Below are 21867 nucleotides of genomic sequence, written 5' to 3' on the forward strand. Positions count from 1 at the left end.
AGACAAATACAAAATGTTGGTCATTTCTACTTACAGTAAATGCAGGGTTGTATGGCAACATAATGTTTTGTCACAAAGGCTGCATTTCGGATTGAAGCCCAGATAATCAAAATGTGATTTTGTTGTTGTTGTTACATTCGTATTTGAAAAATGCAACAACCAACATCCTAATAATGATTGGAGAAAGGGACACAGAATAGCCTGAAATTCCCAATTCATTTGTTTATTTTTAAGTTTTTACATTTTAAAAAGAGTCAAACTTCCAATTTAGTTTGTAATTTGTGGTACCTAAAATAAGTATTCAAGATATTTATCAAGTTGGAATTCTCAATTCAGTTAATTTGTAACAATCATTATGTCAAGAATCATGTTTCACTTTACCTTACATTGTACTGGTGTTCTAACGATTCAACGTTTATCTTAACTTTTTATTTTAAACCAACCATACCCACTGAGGTTTTGAATTAACATAGAGGTGTGTATTTACTCATGACTGTTTTATGGTCGCTCCACTGCTGGTATTGTGACGACATCATATCTTATTTGAGCACTCAAGTTTTCACGAAAGTCATTGGTTGGAATTCTAAACTTCAGCAACGTGATTGGCTGAATTGCTTGTCAATCAACCGCACACTGCCAATGCTCTTAACTCCTGACCTCCTAACACAGATCCATGAGTCAGGAGGCACGTTGGTGAAAGGAAAAAAAAATCAGAAGAGAACGTGGTTCTCTCCTCTTTGTAAAATGTAGTCGACCCAAATATTTTCTCACGTTTGGGAGGATAAATACCTCGGTGATGTTTGACGTCTTCGTTAAGGACAACGTCTGGAATATCACCAGCAAATTTCAACTAGCGACAAGGTACAGTAAGCATGTGAGTATCGATTTAAAAACCGTACCTACCAAGTGTTACGTGAATTATTTGTTTCGGTTTATGTGCCTCGATGTATGCCCAAAGGGCGCTGTTTATTGTATGAGTGAATTTCTGTCTTAACACTTATCAACTGAAAGTAACCTAATTGTTATCCAAAATAAAAGAAAAGCATTAGCCTGTGAGAAGTGTAATGTCATACAAGTATGTACTGTATTATCTGGCTGCCTTCAGCAATTTCTTTGAACAAAGAACGGACCCTTACTCGTGTTTTTAATTATGCGGTGCTTTGGAATGGATAAGAATGGAGAGAGTTTGCGGTGCGAGTTCGTTCTGTAAAGTCACGTAGGCCTCGTTACCAGTGACAAGAGTTTACGGATTGCGACACATCGTTGCAACCAAAAAACGGGGTTGGGTTCACTATGTCACAACGATAGTGACTGTCCGTATGTTTTACTGTATTGTAACCAAACAGAAAGTTTTTATCAACGCTTTCGTTTCATTTCCAGTTGTGTCTCACGCTGTTAAAAGGTAGACTTTTTAGGGCGTCGATCAAGCCTCATCCGCCAGTGTCTGAGTAAGCGAGGCAATGATGTCATGTACCAGAATCAATGCCTACATTGTCTTCATTCAGCCTGTAACGTCGATTATTTCGCTTTTACTCAGACCCACTGTTTAACCAGTGATATATTTACACTCAAACAAAGCAGAACAAACGTGTCTGTTTCGTTTTTGTCACACCGGCGAACATTGCATAATGTCTGCAGCAACAGAAATTTCTGGCAGTCACGGGCCGGGAGAGGCGTTATTGTGTAATTCGGACACAATGAATTCTGGGGCGATACTGCGTGTTGACGACTCGCCGAAGCCCAGCCAGTCCTGGTCCCGTCTGGCCCAGATCGATTTCCTGCCTCCATCATCACGGTCCCGACAGAACTGACATCACTTCTTGCAACCACACACTTTTTTTACGTGTTTAACCGGTATCTTTTGTTCGAAAATGATACAATAAATCGCCATGACTAATATACTTAAAATTTAATAGATTTTAATGGATTGAAAATTACTCCTGCCAGAGTTTAACAGACAATTTTGGTGAAGGTCATCTTTCCTGAAGGAATTGAGCAAAATCTAAATTTAGAACGTACAATATGTGTGTGTTGCGAAAGTGGGTATGAGTAATTGTGAACCTTTTAAAAAATGTTTTTGTCAAAACAAAAAAATTAAGCAATTATTTCAATTTATTGTAGTTTGTAACTAATGGATACCCAATCAACCCCCCCCCCCCAAAAAAAATGCGCATTTGAAACCAAAATTTGGCAAGGCCAGGTGTGTTGAACTCATTTTGACCCGTGCCCACATCAGCGCAAACGTTACCCTCTAAGGGCCAAATGCAACTCTGTCAGACAGTTTAAATGTAACCAAATGAAATGTCAAGTAAATAATCCCTTTTCCATTGCAAGAACATTTTGGGGAAACTTTTCAATTAACCATGGGATTTTGAGTTGGACCATTGTTTCACGCCCCCCGCCCCCCAAAAAAGTTACCAAGGTCCAGAGGTACCTCAGAGCCAGTACAGGGCAGTCGACTTTTTTTTTTTTCGACTGTGTCACATTGAACACCAGTTTTACAGGCTCAATATAATTTAAAAAAATAAGATGTCTGTATTTTACACTTTATTGACTGGTAAATTCTGAACAATCTGGTCAACAAATGCAATTTAAGTACAATTCCACAAGACAGCGAAAATAAATATGGCCCTCATGTACAAAAAGGGTGTGTACACACAAAAACGTGACATACTCACTTTTCCACGGTCAGGTTCAGACGTATCAAGAGTGAAATGACCTTGGGCATGGCTGCCTTTACCTCCCTTTGACTGGAGCTATCCATCAAATATAGGCCCCTAACCCTAACTGAGATGGTCAACTTTTTTTTCCCAACATTGACAATCAGATAGGTGCCCACATTTATGTATTTCATCAATTTTAAGAAATAGAATAGCCAACAAATCAAAAGGTTCATATGCTATACTTTTTATAAACAAATAGTGGGTATTTTTAGTCACATTTATGAATAAAAAATATATTTGAAGAGTATTGCACTCATATAACAACTACTACACAAAACCAAATCAGCACACCAAGTACACTCTTGCACCTACAATACTTGCTCAGATCAAAATAGTATTGAAAAAGTAATCAAGTACAAAAACGTACAATACACAATAGAGCTCTGGACGTTGGCATCGCTCATCCCACAATTCTCTATGCCAAATGCAAACTAGGCCATTTTGGCATGATGGGAAAAGTTGCTGCGAGCCTGCGGCGGGTATTCCGGTGAGCACCGCTTTTCTCGTACCCTCCGAGCCAGTCCAGGCAACCCCAGTCTGCTCCGCAACCGAAGCGGCCACCATGGCAAGGGCCACGGACAAGTTTGCGCACACGTGCGGGAGTGCCCGGCCTGTTGCCGGGTCGCCTCATGCCACAGCCAGCCACTTGCGCTGTCCCCACCAGCCAGACCAGCCCTGGCTCCGAGGCCACATGGTTGATCCTGCTACTATGCCTGTCTCAAAGATTAAAACCATGCAATTCTATGTACTGTACACAGATCCCGTAACAAGCCTTTGCATGATCGTAAAGACTCACCAGTGTCATGCTCCCTATCTGCCAACATGGTGGTTGTAAAACCCACTCCTGAAGCATCTGTGATTTCTAACTCGTGCAGCTTGCACATGTATGTCATTACTTGGACGATAAATGGACGATTTAATATTGGCTGATAAACTGCCACCAATAGGGTCATTTCACCTTGGCTGCGTAAAACTGGGATCAGTCAAGTGGTATCCGGAGTCTATCGTACAGGTGTGTTTGTTCCGCAGATGTTAGAATGATATGAGTGACAAATGATAAATAAACAAATGGTAGAATAGTGTGGAATTTAATGCGCTTTGTTAGGCCCTTTGGCATTAAGCAGGAGGCCTCGTCGAGGGGGTTTCTTCATAAACCTTTGCAGCGGTGAAGTTCAAGAAGTAGCAAAATCATATGAAACTATTAAGACCTTTAAGACGCTATCATTACGTCCACAGCTCTGCACAGAATCGCCTGTGGCTTGGTCAACTGATGCCAAGAATGTAAAGTGATTGTCAGGAAAATCAACTAATTGGGGTTAAAAATATATATATATATTCTTACGACCATAGAGTAGCCCCAGGTAAGCCTGTTGGTAAAGGTGGAACTGACCGTGGGAATGTACGATGCTCCACAGCAATTAATTGGTTGCTGTATGCAGGTTTTTGTTGGTTTAAAGCCGTTAGCGAGCTATAGAGTTACACATACAGTACATTTGACAATAAAGTTTATCCAATCCAATCCAATAGAGGTCATGTCGGGTGTGCAAAGCACAGTAGATACCCAGGAAAAATGGCCTGTTTCGATGCCCCTGAAAACGTTTTTTTTTTTTTTTTTTTTTTAATTGATGGGTTGGTTTGGGGGAGAGCGTTTTTACTCTTGTGGTGTCCCACCCAACTCTGGGATGAAACCCACACCGCCATTAAGTTCCTGTTTGGGAGTGATGACCGCTGTGCTAAAAATCCGGGCCACTGACTCCGTTTACCACACAGTAATCATTGAGGTCCCGTTTTGTTAAGATCCTCTTTTTTCATTGGTGAGTCATGGTTTGATAATCTGACTATCTGATCATGCAGAGTGATGCTTCCTCCCAGCACGCCATGTTTATCTTAATCTGCATCGTTATATAAGAGCGTGTAGAGGGTTATTCCAACTTTTCCACATCGACTACGTTTACGTGCCATAAATAACCCTTTTTACCAGAATCTTAGCAATATTCGGATTTCGAAAGGCCTTGTAAATGCACGCAAAAACCTGAATATGCTCATATTTGGGTTTTTAAAAACCCAAGTCAGACTCCTGTATGCTACACCGCTGTGATTCCAATTATTGTAGCGAGAAGTGAAGCCATCGGTGGGCATGCCACGTTATTACTCGCTAAGCGAGCATAACTTGAACAAATACATTCCTCCGTATTTCTTGTATTTTTATTTAATTTCTGTGTTTGTGACCAGTTCTCATTGTTCCAGCTGCAGCGGTTGTGAAGGCTTTATTTTAATAAAGCTGTATTGGATTGGATTGGATTCTCTCTAGTGTAACACCATCTAGTGGATGCATAGCGCAACCGCAGCCCTGATTGTAGCTTCTATTTATTCTATGCACCATATATACAGTATATATATATATATATATATATATATATATATATATATATATACACACACACACTCTCTACTGAATGTTGTGCATCAGTATTTAACATGCCAGGACTCGTGAAAAGTCCTTTGTACGAAAATGGAAAAGGTTTTTCAGACATGTTTCCCCTGTAATTTTTGAATGGAAATGAATGCATGACCCTCTTTCTGCAATCCCACAGATTTTGTGATGAGCAGTGGATTGTCCCTCATGGAAGATATCATTAGTAGGTGAAAGCATGATGAGGAACAATTAAATACTTCAGAGGTTACTGTCACAAATATGCAGTCAGTTAAGCAAGAGATTGACTCCGGTGAGCCCTATAGTGGAGATGATGCCCTGCTACTGGCTGTGGCCTTACAAGGCGCAAACCGGGACCTGATAGGTAATGTCTCTGCTTTACCCTTCATCGCTAAAACTACCTGTCGCAGAAAAAGGGAGTTTATCCCAGAGGAGAAGAAAGACACCATTTATTGGGAGAGACGCCGCAAAAACAATGAAGCGGCGAAACGCTCAAGGGAGAAGCGCCGTATAAATGACATGGTGCTCGAGAGCAAGCTGATGGCCCTGGGAGAGGAAAACGCCTCCCTCAAAGCCGAACTGTTGTCACTGAAACAAAAGTTTGGCCTTTTAAGGCCAGCAGCATACACCCAAGAACTTGAGAAGTTATCGAGCCACAAGAGTGCCCGTCTATATCAGCAATTCGTCACAGCCAGTGCTGACCAAGGCTCCTCCAGCAAGGAAACGCAGCCTCATCACCTGCGCAGTAGTTGCATTTCCGTCATCAAACATTCACCAAATATATCCAAGGCATGTGCTCCAACTCAGGATAGTTTAAGTATGCCCAGAACCACAGAGGTCAAACGGGAACCAGCGGAGAATGGCGTCTTTCCACCAGAGAGAAGTAGTCCCAATGAACTCTTTAGGAACTACATGGCCAGCCCGATGTCGAGAATCTACACCCAACCAGCTCAGTTCTTACAGATCACCAGGTCATCCAGTAACTCTCCCAGGAGCTCAGATGACGGGGCTGTGAGCAAATCATCAGATGGCGAAGATGAGCAGCAGGTCCCCAAAGGGTTGACGCCATCAGCAGCTGACCCAAGAAGCGTTATTGTATCCACACACAAAGTGCCCGAGGCCAGTTCTTCAGCGCTGCCTCATAAACTGCGAATCAAAGCCAAAACCATCCAAATCAAAGTCGAAGCCATCGACCCAGAGTACGACTCGTCTGGAAAGTTCTCCTCACCGGTCAACGGATGCTTCCAGGCCTCCTGGGACACTTCGGAGTGCTCTCAGTCCTTGCCGTGCCCTTTGTCAGAACAGGTCACCGCCATGCAGGACTGGACCCAGCCGTCGGAGCAGTGGCATAAAAGCAGCACAAAAACACTTCAGCACAGCTGCTTGAGTAGCATGCAAAACCATAACGTCTCAGACTTCCCGACTGTGGATGTAAACCAGCCATCCTATGCACACTCGGACGGAGAGGAGCGCAAAAGTTGCCCCTCTGAACAAACGCAGCACGTCACGGCAAGGGGCTGGAATGAAACCAAGTGAAGCATCCGCTCATCACAATGAGTCCCTCTTGATAGCTCGCCTGCCTGAAGAACCCTCAGATGATTTGCATCTTCACTTATTTGGTATTACACTTGTGTGGTTGATGTTTGGCTTTGGAGCAACTTCTTGGTCACTGTATATTTTCAAAATAAAAGATTTTGCAATTCTAGTATACAGTGGTAATTTGGTAAGCACAAAAACAAAGCCTCATGTTTAGGAAGATTATCTCTACTTAAAATAGAAATGCAAATATAATTTCACATTGCTGATTGGACTGAAAAGTGACTTCTTAAATTGTTGTTTTAGTTTTGTTTTTTTAAATTTACTCATCATTACCAAATGTGTCCGTTTTCCTCCGTTGCTCTAACAGTATATAGTTGCTCACGTAAAACTACAGAACTGACAATTATGAAAAATTGTCCTTTTCAGAAATATTAAAAGTACATTGTTGAACATACTGCACTCAAACTTTGAAAATGAAAAACTGTTTTACAACGGGCTCACATTTTCACAAAAATGGTCACAAATGAGAGATGCAATTCTGTCTGTAATAAACTGGTTATTTAAAAATTGCAAAAGAAATGTTCAGATGTGTTGGATTTCCACCTGTTTGTGTCACATGTCACTATGTTCTATAGATGCTGATTTTGTAGTTTTCCTATATAGTCAATGCAGTTTACACTGAATAATGTTTTGAGGTCATTTACAAATTATATTGTTTGGTAATAATCTAGATTTTATCGAACAAAACAACCATGGTAAAAACAATGTTTGTATTGTAAAGGTACTCAAAATAGTGTTCCAAATGACTATGCAGTTACCACAAATGAAATGGGTGAAAGAAATGTCATTTCTGTCACGACCGTAATTTAAAAAAACATGCATGAATGATATTTCACCCCAAAACATCTTGACTGACCAACGTTCATGTTAATTTAAACCCTCTTCAATCTCACCCAAGCAACTCTCTCATCCATTGAACTTTGGAGTCTCTGTTTGGAGGGATACTGCTGTCCACTCTTATAGATCGTTTTGGGATTGGTTTCACAGGTTCTCAATAGGGTTGAGGTCAATGGTGGTGTCCACACCATGAATTTTATCCCTTGACTTACCGTGTGGTATAGAGTGAATTGTTTTGCCTGAAAATTCCTCAGTCAGTTTGACTACTTGAGGCCACATAAGTGGCCAACCATGTTACTCCCATCTTGAAATTCACTCCGCCGAGTCCTTGCTGACATCGCAACCTTGTTTGGATATGGTCACCTTCGAAGAATTCCATTCATCGGGATCATACAAAATAGCATAGAATTCATCAGTTTTAAAAAAAAAACTGTTTGAAAAGTAGTCTCCGGATACAGTATGTCTGTGAATATTATCGTTCATCTAGGTCAGGGGTGTCAAACTCATTTCATATTGTGGGCCGCATACGGCCTCGGTCGATGTCAAGTGGGCCAGACCATTAAAATTATACCATACTCTGCTATAAATAACCAAAATATGTCTTTCCTTTGTTTTGATATAGCGACGCACAAGTACATGAGGAAAATGTTGAAATGTACCTACATTTCATTTACCTAACATTTCATAAAACACCTTAGATGTCCTTCGACAAATGTGCAATTTAATTTTATCATTCACATATATGCAGTGCAACTGATCCCACTGATTGTACAAAGGCACAAAACTTGAACAATTAGTATTTAAAAATATAGTCATGCATTTTAAGATTAAACAAGATTTATAAAGAAAGGATTTTTTTAAACCATTTACACATGTGCATATGAAATCTAAATGTAACCCCCACCTACACTTTACAAACGAAAGAGAAAACGATGACTAGCGGTTAATACATGAATTGCATCTTAATAAAAATATTCATTTTGTGTCTTTTATGCTTTTTTTTTCATTTTTAAATTATCCCGCGGGCCTGATCGAACCCCTCGGGGGCCGGTTCCGGCCCGCGGGCCGTATGTTTGACACCCCTGATCTAGGTCATTTCATTCTCATGGTATTTAATGGATCACTAATGGCGAAAAATTCAATGCTCTGAGAAATAGTCTCCACATGTTACCTGTTTGTTGCAAACAAATTAACAGTCTGTTGGCGATGTTGAAATCTCCAGTAGTCTCGTTACCTTTTGCAAGGCAATGGGCTACTCCATAAGTCTCTTCAGCAGAATAGCCTTTTGCCCTCATTACGCATTAATAACTGTAACTTAAGTTTCAATGCTCTTATGTCATTTTCTTTAGCTTATTTTTAGTTGGGAAAACAAATGATCGAACTTGTCTGATGACGATATCAGTAATGGATCTAGAAAGACTTAATGTGCTTCAGCAGGAAAAACTCAAATGTCTCTTGTATGCGTTATAATTTGGAATATGTACAGTGAATGTATGGCGCTTTCATTTTCCTTGTAGCGCCTACAGTATATAACCTGTTGCTCCTGTTGTTGTCATCGTCCTTTTAACCACCATTGTCCTTTAGATTTTACGAGTAGATAAAAGTTGTATCCCTGCTACCACAACCGATGGCAGTTTGGCAAAAGTTGCCCACGTTTTGAACTGGTCGGTTTGCCTTAACGCTAGAATTCAGAAAGGTGATTATGATTACTGTGATGTGGCCATTGTATGTCCGAAAACATTTGGCTAGATTTGTATTGTTTGGGGACACTCATAACAGTATGTAAACCTCTGCTTGGAATGTTTATCAGGTAATGTAAGATTTTGGACAAGAGGGTAATGTATTTAGCACTTTAATAAATTGGTAGCCACATTTCCAATCTGAGATTTGACAGAATTGTGACATTTTATACAGATTGTGTACAGCACCTCCGTTCAAAATACCTTAATGTATGTATGAGGAATAAATTCATTGCACTGATTTTGTATTCCATCTCCTCTTTAAAGAAAAGTTCTGTTTTTTTATGTTCTAATGTGGTTGCTTTGGTGCCACCTTCTAACATAAATTAATTAAACACTATTGTTTCAAGGACTAACTTTACAATTGGTCTTGCGTTTTAAGTGTTTTATGTTCAATAAACAAACAAACAAGTGTAAACCAGTCACTACAACACCAACACTGGCTATTAAAAAAAACAAGAAAAAACTCCCTTGCCTTGATATATTAGCTTAATTTGTTCTGTGACCATGCTCGTAAAGCAAAACTCATATCTTAAATCACATTTCCATTCCTGTTGTATCCATTTCAGCCCCCCCCCCCCAAAAAAATGCTGGGTGTATTTTAATGCAGAAAATAGCGCTCTAAAATATTGTACTTCAGAAGAACATATGGTAGCGACTGGAATGAATTAAATGATTTGTCACACTTTTTGCTTCAATTCAATGGCCATTAAATTGCTCCTTGTGGTCTGCACATCTTGGCCACCGAGGGGGATAATAATACAGACATACATGGAGCCACAGAAGACGTCACTCAAATCCTTGACAAAAACAAAACTGTTGTTCTTTGCTGAGAATAAAGAATATATGTCACAAAGTAACCTACAGTTGTATTTACCCTGGGGAAAATTTGGGGGAAACAAATGTTAGATTTTAATGCTGATTAAAACTAAAATTGGCATACTGATTCCAAAATTGCAGTCAGTTGTTGTTGTTTTTTCCAAGCACATTTTACCCTCCAGATAAGCAAAATTCCACATGATTAGTTGTAGTAAGAACAGCTTATTACAATGGGGCTCATCTGCAGCTCTGGATGACCTAAAGAAAAAAATTGTATCTCTAATAACTAAAAAAAAACAAAACAGGAACAGCACTACCCGAATAAATGCAGCAGAAATGTAACAGACTATTTCATCCAGTTTTTGCGTGGGGTGGGGGCCAATTTCACTCGTGTGATAACCAGCTGGAGAGGAGACAGTAACTTTAAAAACAAATGCTGTGTCGAGTATATTTAACAAGAAAGAGGTGGGAGATGAGCTTCACTGCTCGAAGATGGGTGGCTATATCAAGTATGCAGTCTCGTCCAAAGATAACACACGTGACAGTTGTCTAGTGACCTGCTTAATGTATGATGACAACCGGCTGTATTATTTTTTAAATCGTTTTCAAAGTTATTACACATACGGTACATTTAATGTAATTTAGTTATCAAATTAATTCTAGAAAACATATTTTCCTGCCGCAAATGACATGTGAAATACTGTATTAATTGATCATATAAGAAGTTGTGTGTTTCTTTGTGTTTTTTGTTGTGTACGTCTCCATACTTGCCCTAAAGCCTTTTTAATTATTATTAAATATAAAAATATGTTTTCAATTAGAATAATATAAAATATTATACTATAACTAAAATATGCTTGCTTTTCAATGATAACTGTCTGGATGGGCCGAGTTAGTTGAATATCTTATGTTTTTGACATTTAAAACTCTCGTTCTGTATCTTTCTGCGAACTGAGATGGCAGTGTCACGTGACGATGTCACGTGACTCAGGTCAGAGTTGAAAGTCACACGGTACGCATCGTAAGTATGGCGGCCCTAGTTGGACGCAGGGCGCTTTCGCAAGCCTGCCGAGTGCATTTTACAGACAGTCATTGCGCCTCTAAGCTAGGCTCGTCTTACTTCGCTTCAAGACGGTATGTCGGTTCCGCTAAATCAGTTTTTCCTCCGGTCCGTTTTGGCGCATCGGCACGACAGTACAGTTCGGAGGCAAAGGACGACTTGATCGTGAGGTACCTTGACGGAGAAGATTACGGTATGTTGTGTTGTTTTGTTCAAATTTAAGTTGTAACCGTGAACGGTTCGGTAAAGAGCGAACATCCGTATGCAATCCTTGCACAGTTGTTGCATAAACGCCAGCAAAGACGGAGTTCCACCTGTCGTGAAACTATCGTGGCTGGATCCGGACGATGCTTCAGTGAAAGTGCTGGTAACTTATTGGATTTTTTACGAGCAGTTAGAAATTAAGGCACCTTGTAGAATATTACTAAATAATTATCAAGCATCTGTAACTGAGTCTACCTATTCATGGCATTTTCTTATCTTATATTTTCTTATATTACTTGAAATAAAACTATTTAAAAGCTGAGTTGTTCAAGTTTGGTTTGTTTTTAATCTATAGTTCATTTTGCCTTTATTTATGTAGTTTACCAAAGTGATGCAGTTAAAGTCACTGGTCACTGTAAATGTGAGTATCAAATGTCTTGTAAATAGGGCTGCCACAAATGATTATTTTGATCGTCGGCTCATAACGAACAGTAATCAAAAGAAATCGACTCATCGAATCATGATCAGCGTCCTAAAATAACTGCCTGCCTCCCCCCACCCAAAAAAACTTTTTTTTTAAATAACCACATTCTGATATGTATTAATAATTTAATTTCAGGGGTAGAATGATCTGTACATCGGATGTAGCCGATGTTTAAGGCTTTTTTTAAATGATTTAAGCCATTACTTTAAGAAGGTGGCGGAATGCAAATCACAGTGTACTGCACCAGCAAGCAGCTCCTTTTATATAACAATTACCTGACAGTTTGAATTCTTTAAGGTATGTAAAAAAAAAAATAATAATAAAGAGAATTACAATGGTACGTTCAATTTTTCTTAAATTTGCAGCTTGTACCAGCATTCCTTGGGCAATCGAAAAACAAAGACAGTTATGCTGATAGTACAATACATGTATTTGAACTTTGAGTGAAGTACCGTTGCCTTTAACATTTATAACAAATGTGCTTGTACCAGCATTCCTAAGTCAATCTAAAAACAAAGACAGTTATGCTGATAGTACAATATTTGAACTTTCAGTGAAGTACTGTTGCCTTGAACATTTATAACAAATATGCGTTTAAAAATAGAACAATAAAACTATGCTTAGTTACAAGTGTATACACACCAATTACTGTTATGAATAGCAAATATCATATATAAAAATATACATGTGTATAGTTTAATTTCATTGGCCTTTAATGCCCTGATACAGTATATATTTTTTACATTTACAAAACGGTGCTACCAACCAAGTTAATTTGGCCTGGCGAAAACAAAATTAAACACATCTTAAAAGTATTAAATAATATTACAAAACTAAATGAGCATCGAAACCGAAAAATAAATTCTCCACAAAAATGTCAATTTTCGTCTCAATAAAAGACAATTTAAAAAATGGCATTTTGTTCTAAATGCTCACAATTTGTACTACATTCCACCTCGAATCCTAATCTACAGCACTCTGTTGTTCATTGTCAGAAAAGTCAGCATTTCTAAATGTTCTAGGCAAAAGGCTTTCTCGCTTTTGAGAGCAGACGTTCCCTCCTGCAGAGAAGATCCACTCCGATGGGTTGGAGGTTGCAGGGATGCACAGAAAAGATTTTGCTACCTTTGATAGCATGGGGAAACGTCCCTCATTTTCATTTGAGAGGATCATCCTTTCACACCAGCACTGGAGAGAATGATTCCCGTAAATTCGCCCACGGGTGTGAATTAAGTTTGTATTTATATCCCAGTAGTAAAGTTAAAAAATGTGTTTGTTAATGGTCCAACAGTATCATATGTACTTTTTTGAGTGGGTTTCACATTGATGTTCAGGAGCATAGTGCTTGATTTTAGTAGCTAGTTGTACTTTGTGTTGGCAAGTTTCTGTTGTGTGTCTGTAACAGATTTTCTTATTTTTTTGTATGTTATCATGTTTAAATAACACATTTGATTGTAATTTATCCTTGTGTTTCAGGTATAGTGGTTGTTGGCATAAACCGACCAAAAGCCAAGAATGCTATCAGCAAAAATCTGGTCAAAATGGTATGTACTGTTTATTTGCCCTTTGAATTTACAGTATCAATTGTCTGCAAATTCCTGTGCTTGCCAACCTGACGGCATTTTGCAAAAATCCAAATCCAATCCAATCCATATCCAAACAATTAATACTATTGCTCTTGTAAATTAAAACATCAGTCAGGAATGAGTTTATACACAGATTTTTATTTCGCTCTACTAACCCTAACCCTCCGAGAAAGGAACAATTAGTGTCGCTTCTCATGCACTGGCAGGACTGAGAATATAATTACACTACGAATGTGAGACTTTCGCATCTTATTTTAAAACAAAGTGAAAATTAGCTGTTGCCTTATCAATGCTCATCATGTATCAAACTTCTCCCTTTGCCAAGCATTTGGACTGATAGACAACTGTGTCAAGTTCAAGTCAACTTTATTGTCAATTAAAAATCAGCTGCTCACTCTTGGGAGAGATTTGGTAATTTGACACTGCATGTTTGAAAACATTGACAGGCAGACCTTTATTTAAAATAAATAGTTTGGAATTTTTGCAATCAATTCACCCAGTCGCTGCTGCCAGAAGTGGCTGTGGTGAATGAATGTGGAAGTCGGTCCCGTGTTGACAGAAACCTTGAACTTTTTCCATCCATCCATCCATCCATCCATCCATCCATTTTCCGAACCGCTTGATCCTCACTCGGGTCGCGGGGGGGGCTGGAGCCTATCCCAGCCGTTTTCGGGCAGTAGGCGGGGGACGCCCTGAATCAGTTGCCAGCCAATCGCAGGGCAGAACTTTTTCCAAAGATGTAATTAAAGTTCTAAACAGTCAAAATGGACCCTAAATAAATGGAAGCTGCTTAAGGGAGGGTCATTGGAAGCGCTTGTCATACAGGAGCAGAAGGATTTGTGCTCTTCTTCTCGCGTTTTGTAACCAGGCTTTGTTGTTCAGAAGGTGGGCATTTTACAAAATGTTTTCGGTCCGTCATTTAGCATCCGTCAGCCTCCCCCCCCCCGCCCCCCAAGCCGAACCAAACAGAAATCGGCAGTCAGTCAAGCTGTCGCGTTATTTTAACCGCGCTTCTGTCAGTCAGTCCAACGTCCAGACATAAATCCGATGATGTGGCATGACCTTAAAAAGGCCGGTCATGCTCAAAAAACCCTCCAGTGTTGCTGAATTAAAGCAATTCTGCAAGCAAGAATAGGCAAAGTGAAAGACTCGCAGCCCATTGAAAGCTTGATTTCAGTTGTAGCTGCTGAAGGCGGCCCCAAGCGGCTATTGGGTTTAAGGGGATGTCGTTTTTCAAACAGAGCTAGGTAACTTTGAATTGCGGGTTTTTCCCCTGAATAAATTAAAAACAGCATTTTATGTTTACTTGGGTTATGTTTGTCTGATATTAACAATTGTCTGCTGTCTCAAACAATACCGTGCTCAAACGATGCAAACAAATTAGAATTTGAGAAGGCAAATTCTTTTTCATGGTCTACTGTGTATGCCATGTTGAATGTGTTGCTTTTAAATTTCGAAAACATTTCTTTCAGATGTCCGAGGCTGTGGGGGACATAAAAAAGAATAACAAAGTCCGCAGTGTAATTCTTTGCAGTTTAGTTCCTGGGATTTTCTGTGCGGGTAAGTTTTGGTGTCGGTTTCCTTTTGTCCATTTGTCAAATAAATGAATGCAAGGTTTAAGAATTCTGTGCAGTGCTCGTGTTGGACGCATTTTTTTTTTTTTTTTTTGTGCGTGTATTTGCCGTCATCTGGATGTTGGCAGATGCACACCAAACACAGCAGTACAGCCGGGAAAAGTGGGGACAGAATTGACATTCAAAGCCATTAATTTTTCTATAGCAGGGGTGCCCAAACTTTTTGGACCGAAGATCTACTTTTCGATCAACTAACCTCCCGGGATTTACCTTTACCGGCACGCACACACACACGCACACGTGCACGCCATGATGAGAAACAGCCTGAAACTGAGGCACGCGATGCACTTTTGCAGCCTGTTAACTATCGTAGCTCACACGTATTGTTTTAAAGTGCTTCCCTGGGCCCTCCTCGATTCCTATTCTTTGCCCGTGCCCTCGGTGAATTGTACACGAAGCAAACTCTGAATGAGAATCATGACGATAAAAGATAGAGCGCAACAGCTCTGATCACGAGCTGCAATTGCAAACTGCTGAGCGCAAACAACTTCCGGTGACGTAATCACGCCACCGTAAATTCAAGATTTACCTGCTTTATTTTTATTTATTTTTTATTTTTTGTGTGTGAAAATGAGACTGATAGGATGCTTAGGGTGCAGCGTACATTAACACAAAAAATATATATTACTAACATGTACAAAGACACACAAATGGTTGTTTGTTTGTTTTTTCTCCTCGACACTCTTCGGATCTACTTGGGACCTGTCTTAGATCTACCGGTAGATCAGGATCGACGTAATGGGCACCCCTGTTCTATAGCAATGGAAATAACCTGAACCAAGTCGATGGGGAGTTATTTTCAGCCTTTGTTGGCTGCTTGTGCTTGTTATACCAGACGAGAGTGCCGTTTTCCTTTTGGGGAATTATAGGCGAAGATGTGCTTTGAAGTACACAAGCCACTTAAAAAAATGACACTTTGATCATTCTGCTCTATAAATTGAAATTAATCTATTTATTACCTAGCCATATATAAGGTCAGGCATGATCAAAACATTCAAAATGTGCAGATCTACTTTTCTAAGTGCATACACACGCGTTTAAGTTGCCACAGCTCCTGCAATAAAACGCAGAATGTTTCAAAAAGCCTCGAGCCTGATATGAGGATGCTTTGTCCTGTGTGCAGGAGCAGACCTTAAGGAGAGAGCCAAGATGCATCAGACTGAGGTGGGACCATTTGTGTCCAAAGCAAGAGCGCTCATCACTGAACTGGGTAATTATGAGGACGTTTTATTTTTTGGGTGTGGATGTTATCTTATTCCCCGTCCCAAATTCATCAATTCAATCGATTCTGTTGCACAATGAGGGAATCATTTCCTGAAATGCCAAATAATTGTACTTGCGCTTCTGATGAAATGTATTTCTACCAATAGGTAACCTACCAATGCCAACAATAGCTGCCCTCGATGGAGCTGCCTTAGGAGGAGGCTTGGAAATGGCTCTGGCATGTGACATCAGAGTTGCCTGTAAGATTCTTTTAACTTTGGTTTGTTAACCACCAAGTGGTTGTTTTTTTGTTTTTTGTTTTTTATTTTTTTATTTGTTTTGCTGTTCAATGCACACGTCTTAATATTTTTCAGTTGTATGAGTTTTTTGGTTTGTTTTTTTGATTGATTCCAGCCATTTTGTGTACCACTTCACCCGTAGCCAATAGGCTGTTCATCATAAGGCTGCCTCGACACCAATTGGTTTAAGATCATTTTAAAGCAGCATACAGGAGAAAAAGCCCAATGTCTGATGGTAAACATTGGAGTGGTGTGTATCTTTAGTTGTCATTAAGTGTTGTTTTTGGGTTTTTTGTGTGTGTGTGAAATAATTTAAATTAGAATCAAAACAATTCCTTTCCTTGGATTGGAAACTCAGCACCTCTATATTCAAGATGGCGGACTGATAAAAAAAAAAAAAAAAAAAGCTTTGCATGTACCGGTACCAATATACTGATGTACTTATTTTGTTTTGTTCCTGTCATTTGTTCTTTATTTATGTGGAATTTTCTAAAGTTGATGATGGCGCTATCTTTTCCAGCAAATTCTGCAAAAATGGGACTTGTTGAGACTAAACTTGCAATTATTCCGGGGGCAGGTAAGATTGTTTTCCACTCGGATCAATATCAACTTGTCATATACAATCTAATTCGTCATATACAAAATTGACTTTGAATCAAGTCAAGATTTAAAAAAAAATGCAATGTTGCAATATATTTTTTGATTCTTTAGAGCAGTGTTTTCCAAAGTGTGCCGCGGGAAAATATCCAATTTTTATGCCTGTGCGGTCTGTCACTCGACAAAGTAATCGTGTAGTACCCTTCCATACCGCTAGGGAGCAGCAACAGCTAGCCAATTGCCTTGTGTTGAGACTAGAGACAAGCCAATTTTGTGACGCATAAATGCAGGACGACGGTGAAACAATATGAAATATTATAAAATACTTTTTAGGGCGGCCCGGTAGTCCAGTGGTTAGCACGTCGGCTTCACAGTGCAGAGGTTCCGGGTTCGATTCCAGCTCCGGCCTCCCTGTGTGGAGTTTGCATGTTCTCCCCGGGCCTGCGTGGGTTTTCTCCGGGTGCTCCGGTTTCCTCCCACATTCCAAAAACATGCATGTCAGGCCGATTGGACGCTCTAAATTGTCCCTAGGTGTGAGTGTGGGCGTGGATGGTTGTTCGTCTCTGTGTGCCCTGCGATTGGCTGGCAACTGATTCAGGGTGTCCCCCGCCTACTGCCCGGAGATGGCTGGGATAGGCTCCAGCACCCCCCGCGACCCTAGTGAGGATCAAGCGGTTCGGAAAATGGATGGATGGATGGATAAAATACTTTTTTCTTTGTGTTTATTTGATTCCAATTCAAGCTGTTACAACGTCATTCTTCAATGTTAAAAAAACGGTTATAGTAACAATATAACACGTTAATTGCTAAAACAAGCTTTTTTTCCCCCACATTTTCAGCTAGTGGTGTGCCGCGAGACTTTTTTCAATGAAGGAAGTGTGCCTTGGCTCAAAAAAGTTTGAAAAACACTGCTTTATAGAGGCTCTTATTCTTGATGATAATGACTTGCATTCATTATTTACATTAATCATATAAAAATAAATAAAATAAATTATTTAAGAGTCTTGAATGGTCTTTGTACATTTTATTTAGCATCATATGTCGCCCCTTCTCCTATGCAGGCGGCACTCAGCGTCTCCCCAGGCTGATTGGGGTGTCCCATGCTAAAGAGTTGATGTACACTGCTCGGGTGGTGGATGGAATAGAGGCCTGTCGTCTGAGTCTGGTCAGTCATTCTGTGGAGCAGAATAAGAACGGGGACGCAGCCTACCTGCGAGCTTTGGAGCTCGCACGTGAGATTAACCCTCAGGTGAGAGGGCAGTCGTCACAAGAATCTGTCAAGGAAACCATTTTGTGTCTTTTTTTTTTTTTTTTGGTCTTTCTATTGATGCTGTCATACATTTGAAGCCCCTGTTCGATCTTCTTTTTGTTTCCACAGGGTCCAATTGCAGTCAAGATGGCGAAACTGGCCATAAATCAGGGTATCGAGGTAAGGCAGGAATGCACAGCAATCCACTCTATGCGCAACCTACTTTTGCATTCTGTAAAAACAAGTGAAAGCACTTGGTTCCAGCATAGGTAAATGGAGGAAGCCTCGAGCGAGAGACCAAGACAAAACACCCATAGCAATTTAAAACCTCTTTGATGTCTGTTTTGTTTTGTTTTTTAGCACAAAATTTCACCACAGAGCCATGAAAGATGACGATGTCCAATATTCAGGCTTCAATCTTGTTTACTTAGAATACAGCATATCTTGTCTATCTCTCCATCCATTATCTGAGCGGCTTTTCCTCACTTTGTTGCGGGCATGCTGGCGTCCATCCCAGCTGTTTTAGGGCAGTAGGCGGGGTATACCCTGAACTGGTCGTCGGCCAATCGCAGGGCACGCTATGATATGTGTATAAGTGATATTCCTGTATTTAATGAGGAAGTCGAGTCAAACATTTTATTTACAATAAAAATTTCAATGCGGCCCCACTGGTCCAAACAGTGTTTTGATTAGTATTGCATATGTGATTGGTCGTTACATGAACCTTGAGCAACTGTAATGTCCTTTTTAGTCGACCGCAATGGCTTCCCTGTGAGATGGATAAAAATAGGTGGATTTTGCTGCTTAATTCAAATTACACAGTATTAATCAGGTGGCTGTGTGTGGACTAGTGAGGGGTGCACAGAACAAATTTTAAAAAATCATATTAGACTTCCCCTTTAACTGTTTTGGAAGACACCGGCCTTAAAAATAAAAATTTTTAAAAAACGTAATTTTAGCAAATTCAGCTACATGTCATTAACTCGTATAATGCAGGATACACAGAAAGTTCACCAAGTAGGGATGGGCGAGTGTCGGTATCTCTTATTAATTTATTTTCTTGTATGTTGTTGTATGAATTATTTTTGCTCCATGTACAGCACTTTATTTACAGCAGTGGTTGTTTTAAAGTGGTCCATAAATACAGTTGAGTTCTTATTTCAAGGTATCAGTACTCATGGAAGCTGTAGCCAAATCCGAAATGACGCTTTCAGGCCATTTTGGGTGGCCTAGAATGATCTGTGATTTAGTGGCTCAGTCAGTACAACGTCTGACAGTTGGTATTGGCCCAACAGTGACACACCGGCCCCGGACCAACGAGCCACCGTGACGTTGAACACTGACAGATGATTCTTATGGCTTTGGACCCACCATTGTTTTTTGTTTGTGCGCAGACATAGCTAAACTTTAGCTTGTCTTAGTGCCGGCTGGCTCCCTCACCTTCACACAAAATATGCTGATAAAAATGGTTTCGATTTCGACCATTTCATATTTTATCAATGTCAATCGGTAAACCTTGTAATACCTGATATTTGGTTAAGAAAGCAATGTGAGAGCTCAAATTCAGTTCATTTGAGGAGACTCCATTGAAATCACAGTTGTGAGATTACAAGAGTTGCCGTGATGTCTTTCAGGTGGATTTGGCTACAGGCTTGGCTATTGAAGAGGCATGCTATGCCCAAGTGAGTAAAATCAGTTCATGTTGACATGTTGCAATGAAAGTATTGTAGATATCAACATTGTTATTGAAAAAATTCAATCACAGGTGAGTCTTATTATATAAAGTGTTTCCATTTTTATTGACGGGTGACGTTGTTATGCTTGAGAGAATTTCTAATATGGCCATGGTCTTAATGTGTCCATGAACTTTTAGACGTTTTTTTTTCAATAAATAATAACCTGGAATTTTCCATGTATGGTGGATATAGTCTACACACCCCTCTTCAAATCCCAGATTTGTGAAAATAACATTTAAAAAAAAAAGGAATAATAATAAAAAATGAACTGGGCTAAAAAGTGCTGCCCTGTTTTCAACCCTGCTAATTAGTCCCGTGTTGTGTACTAAATGCTGTAGCTTGTCTGATTGGTATTGGCTAAAAAAAAATTGATTTTTAAATTTGGACTCGGACTCGGATGCAAAAAAATGTGATAACAGTCGCTGAGGGGTACAGTATTGATATATTTTTGTTTCAAAGGTGATACCAACCAAAGATCGACTGGAGGGTTTGGCTGCATTCAAGGAAAAGAGGCATCCACAGTACAAGGGCGAGTGAGTCGTCGTACTCCCAAAAGCGTTCCAAGAGTTCTTCTGCCTTAAGTTCTTGTACCACTGCTTCAAGGTGAAATTGTACATGTCAGTGCATTCACCAGCACAATACCTGAAGGACAGGCTGATGTTTGATACTGTTTGCTCAGTGCTTGACATCAGAATAGCTATCATGTTAACGAGTGTACCATATTGTCCAAGCAATGTCCAGTGATTGCTTTTTACCACTGTAGTTACCCAATCGAAAAAGCCATAAATTGGTCTGATTTTGTTCCTGCTTCCTGAATGATGTGTCAACATTTTTTTTAAAACTTTGGTTTCAATCTATCAGAAACGCGTGAACTGAGAATTTCCATCGCCATTCCGCAAACCAAAGCCAATGTAATCAACAAAGATTGCTCTCTGACTGTGGTCTCATAAATCTTCACTTGACCTCTTATTTCGTTCACTCAACGCAGCATTCACTCTCAAACACTACAGAGAGGCAAGCGTTGGAGTAAAATGAGTAAGCTGGACGCATTGAACACGCAGTATGCTCATACCACCCGTCTTAAGGTGCGCATCGGTTCATTATTTGTGGAAGAGAAAGCCTTCTTGTGTCCGTACCTTGTCCTATGTTAATTGTCACAAAATCTGCGCTGCACACTGTTAGAAAAATAATATATCCCTGGCGTCAAAGGGAATAAGCCATTTTCTACAATCCATTTTGAAAAAAGACCACACCTATGTGTTGACTGACCAATAGTATCGTCAAACAATATTCAATTTACCAAATTGTGACATGGGAGGTTTCGACCCGACACCTGTGATAAATGACCTTTTATTCTGTACTGTTCATTCTTTTCTGTATGTAGCAGTCCTTTTGTTCATAGCTCCAGTACTGTACTTAAACCTCATACTCATCTGTACTGTCAATGCTTGTTATCCTTCTGTAGTGTGGCGCATCCCAGATGGCAAAATAAAACATCTGACACATTCAGTTGTGATGAAATCAACCACTGATGTAATATGGAAACGGGACACGTTTGACACCTTTGTCGCCTTTTGATCATTGCTAGCAAGCATATGGCAGCTAGCTAGTTAGCGGCAAGCTAGCATCAGATGGAGGGCCATCACTAGGTTTAGTGGACTCAA

At 39.9% G+C, this 21867-nt stretch overlaps 2 protein-coding genes across 4 annotated transcripts; both read left to right on the plus strand.

The window, feature by feature from the left end:
• Positions 1-666: 666 nt before the first annotated feature.
• On the plus strand, positions 667-9573 carry nfil3 (nuclear factor, interleukin 3 regulated). 3 transcript variants are annotated; one of them, XR_015103587.1, is made up of 3 exons: positions 667-874; positions 5318-8080; positions 8685-9573. XR_015103587.1 is itself a non-coding variant. In XM_086135868.1 (2 exons), exon 2 carries the CDS (start codon positions 5419-5421, stop codon positions 6691-6693), a length of 1275 nt encoding a protein of 424 aa, XP_085991994.1. In that variant the 5' UTR covers positions 667-874; positions 5318-5418; the 3' UTR covers positions 6694-9573. The 3 variants fall into 3 exon arrangements, 2 of the variants coding, with proteins under 2 accessions (XP_085991994.1, XP_085991995.1); XM_086135868.1 differs by having other exon boundaries at positions 5318-9573; XM_086135869.1 differs by having other exon boundaries at positions 667-861; positions 5318-9573.
• Positions 9574-11141: 1568 nt separating this feature from the next.
• On the plus strand, positions 11142-21712 carry auh (AU RNA binding protein/enoyl-CoA hydratase). Its single transcript, XM_086135870.1, has 10 exons — positions 11142-11404; positions 13376-13443; positions 14958-15045; positions 16243-16329; positions 16490-16582; positions 17142-17198; positions 18280-18467; positions 18597-18647; positions 20102-20149; positions 20663-21712. The coding sequence occupies exons 1-10, from the start codon at positions 11179-11181 to the stop codon at positions 20738-20740; spliced, it is 984 nt and encodes a 327-aa protein (XP_085991996.1). The 5' UTR covers positions 11142-11178; the 3' UTR covers positions 20741-21712.
• Positions 21713-21867: the final 155 nt, after the last annotated feature.

Source organism: Hippocampus guttulatus, chromosome 17 (genome assembly GCF_054856545.1).
Source record: "Hippocampus guttulatus isolate MCC_2025c chromosome 17, RoL_Hgut_1.0, whole genome shotgun sequence".
NCBI classification, from domain to species: Eukaryota; Metazoa; Chordata; class Actinopteri; order Syngnathiformes; family Syngnathidae; genus Hippocampus; species Hippocampus guttulatus.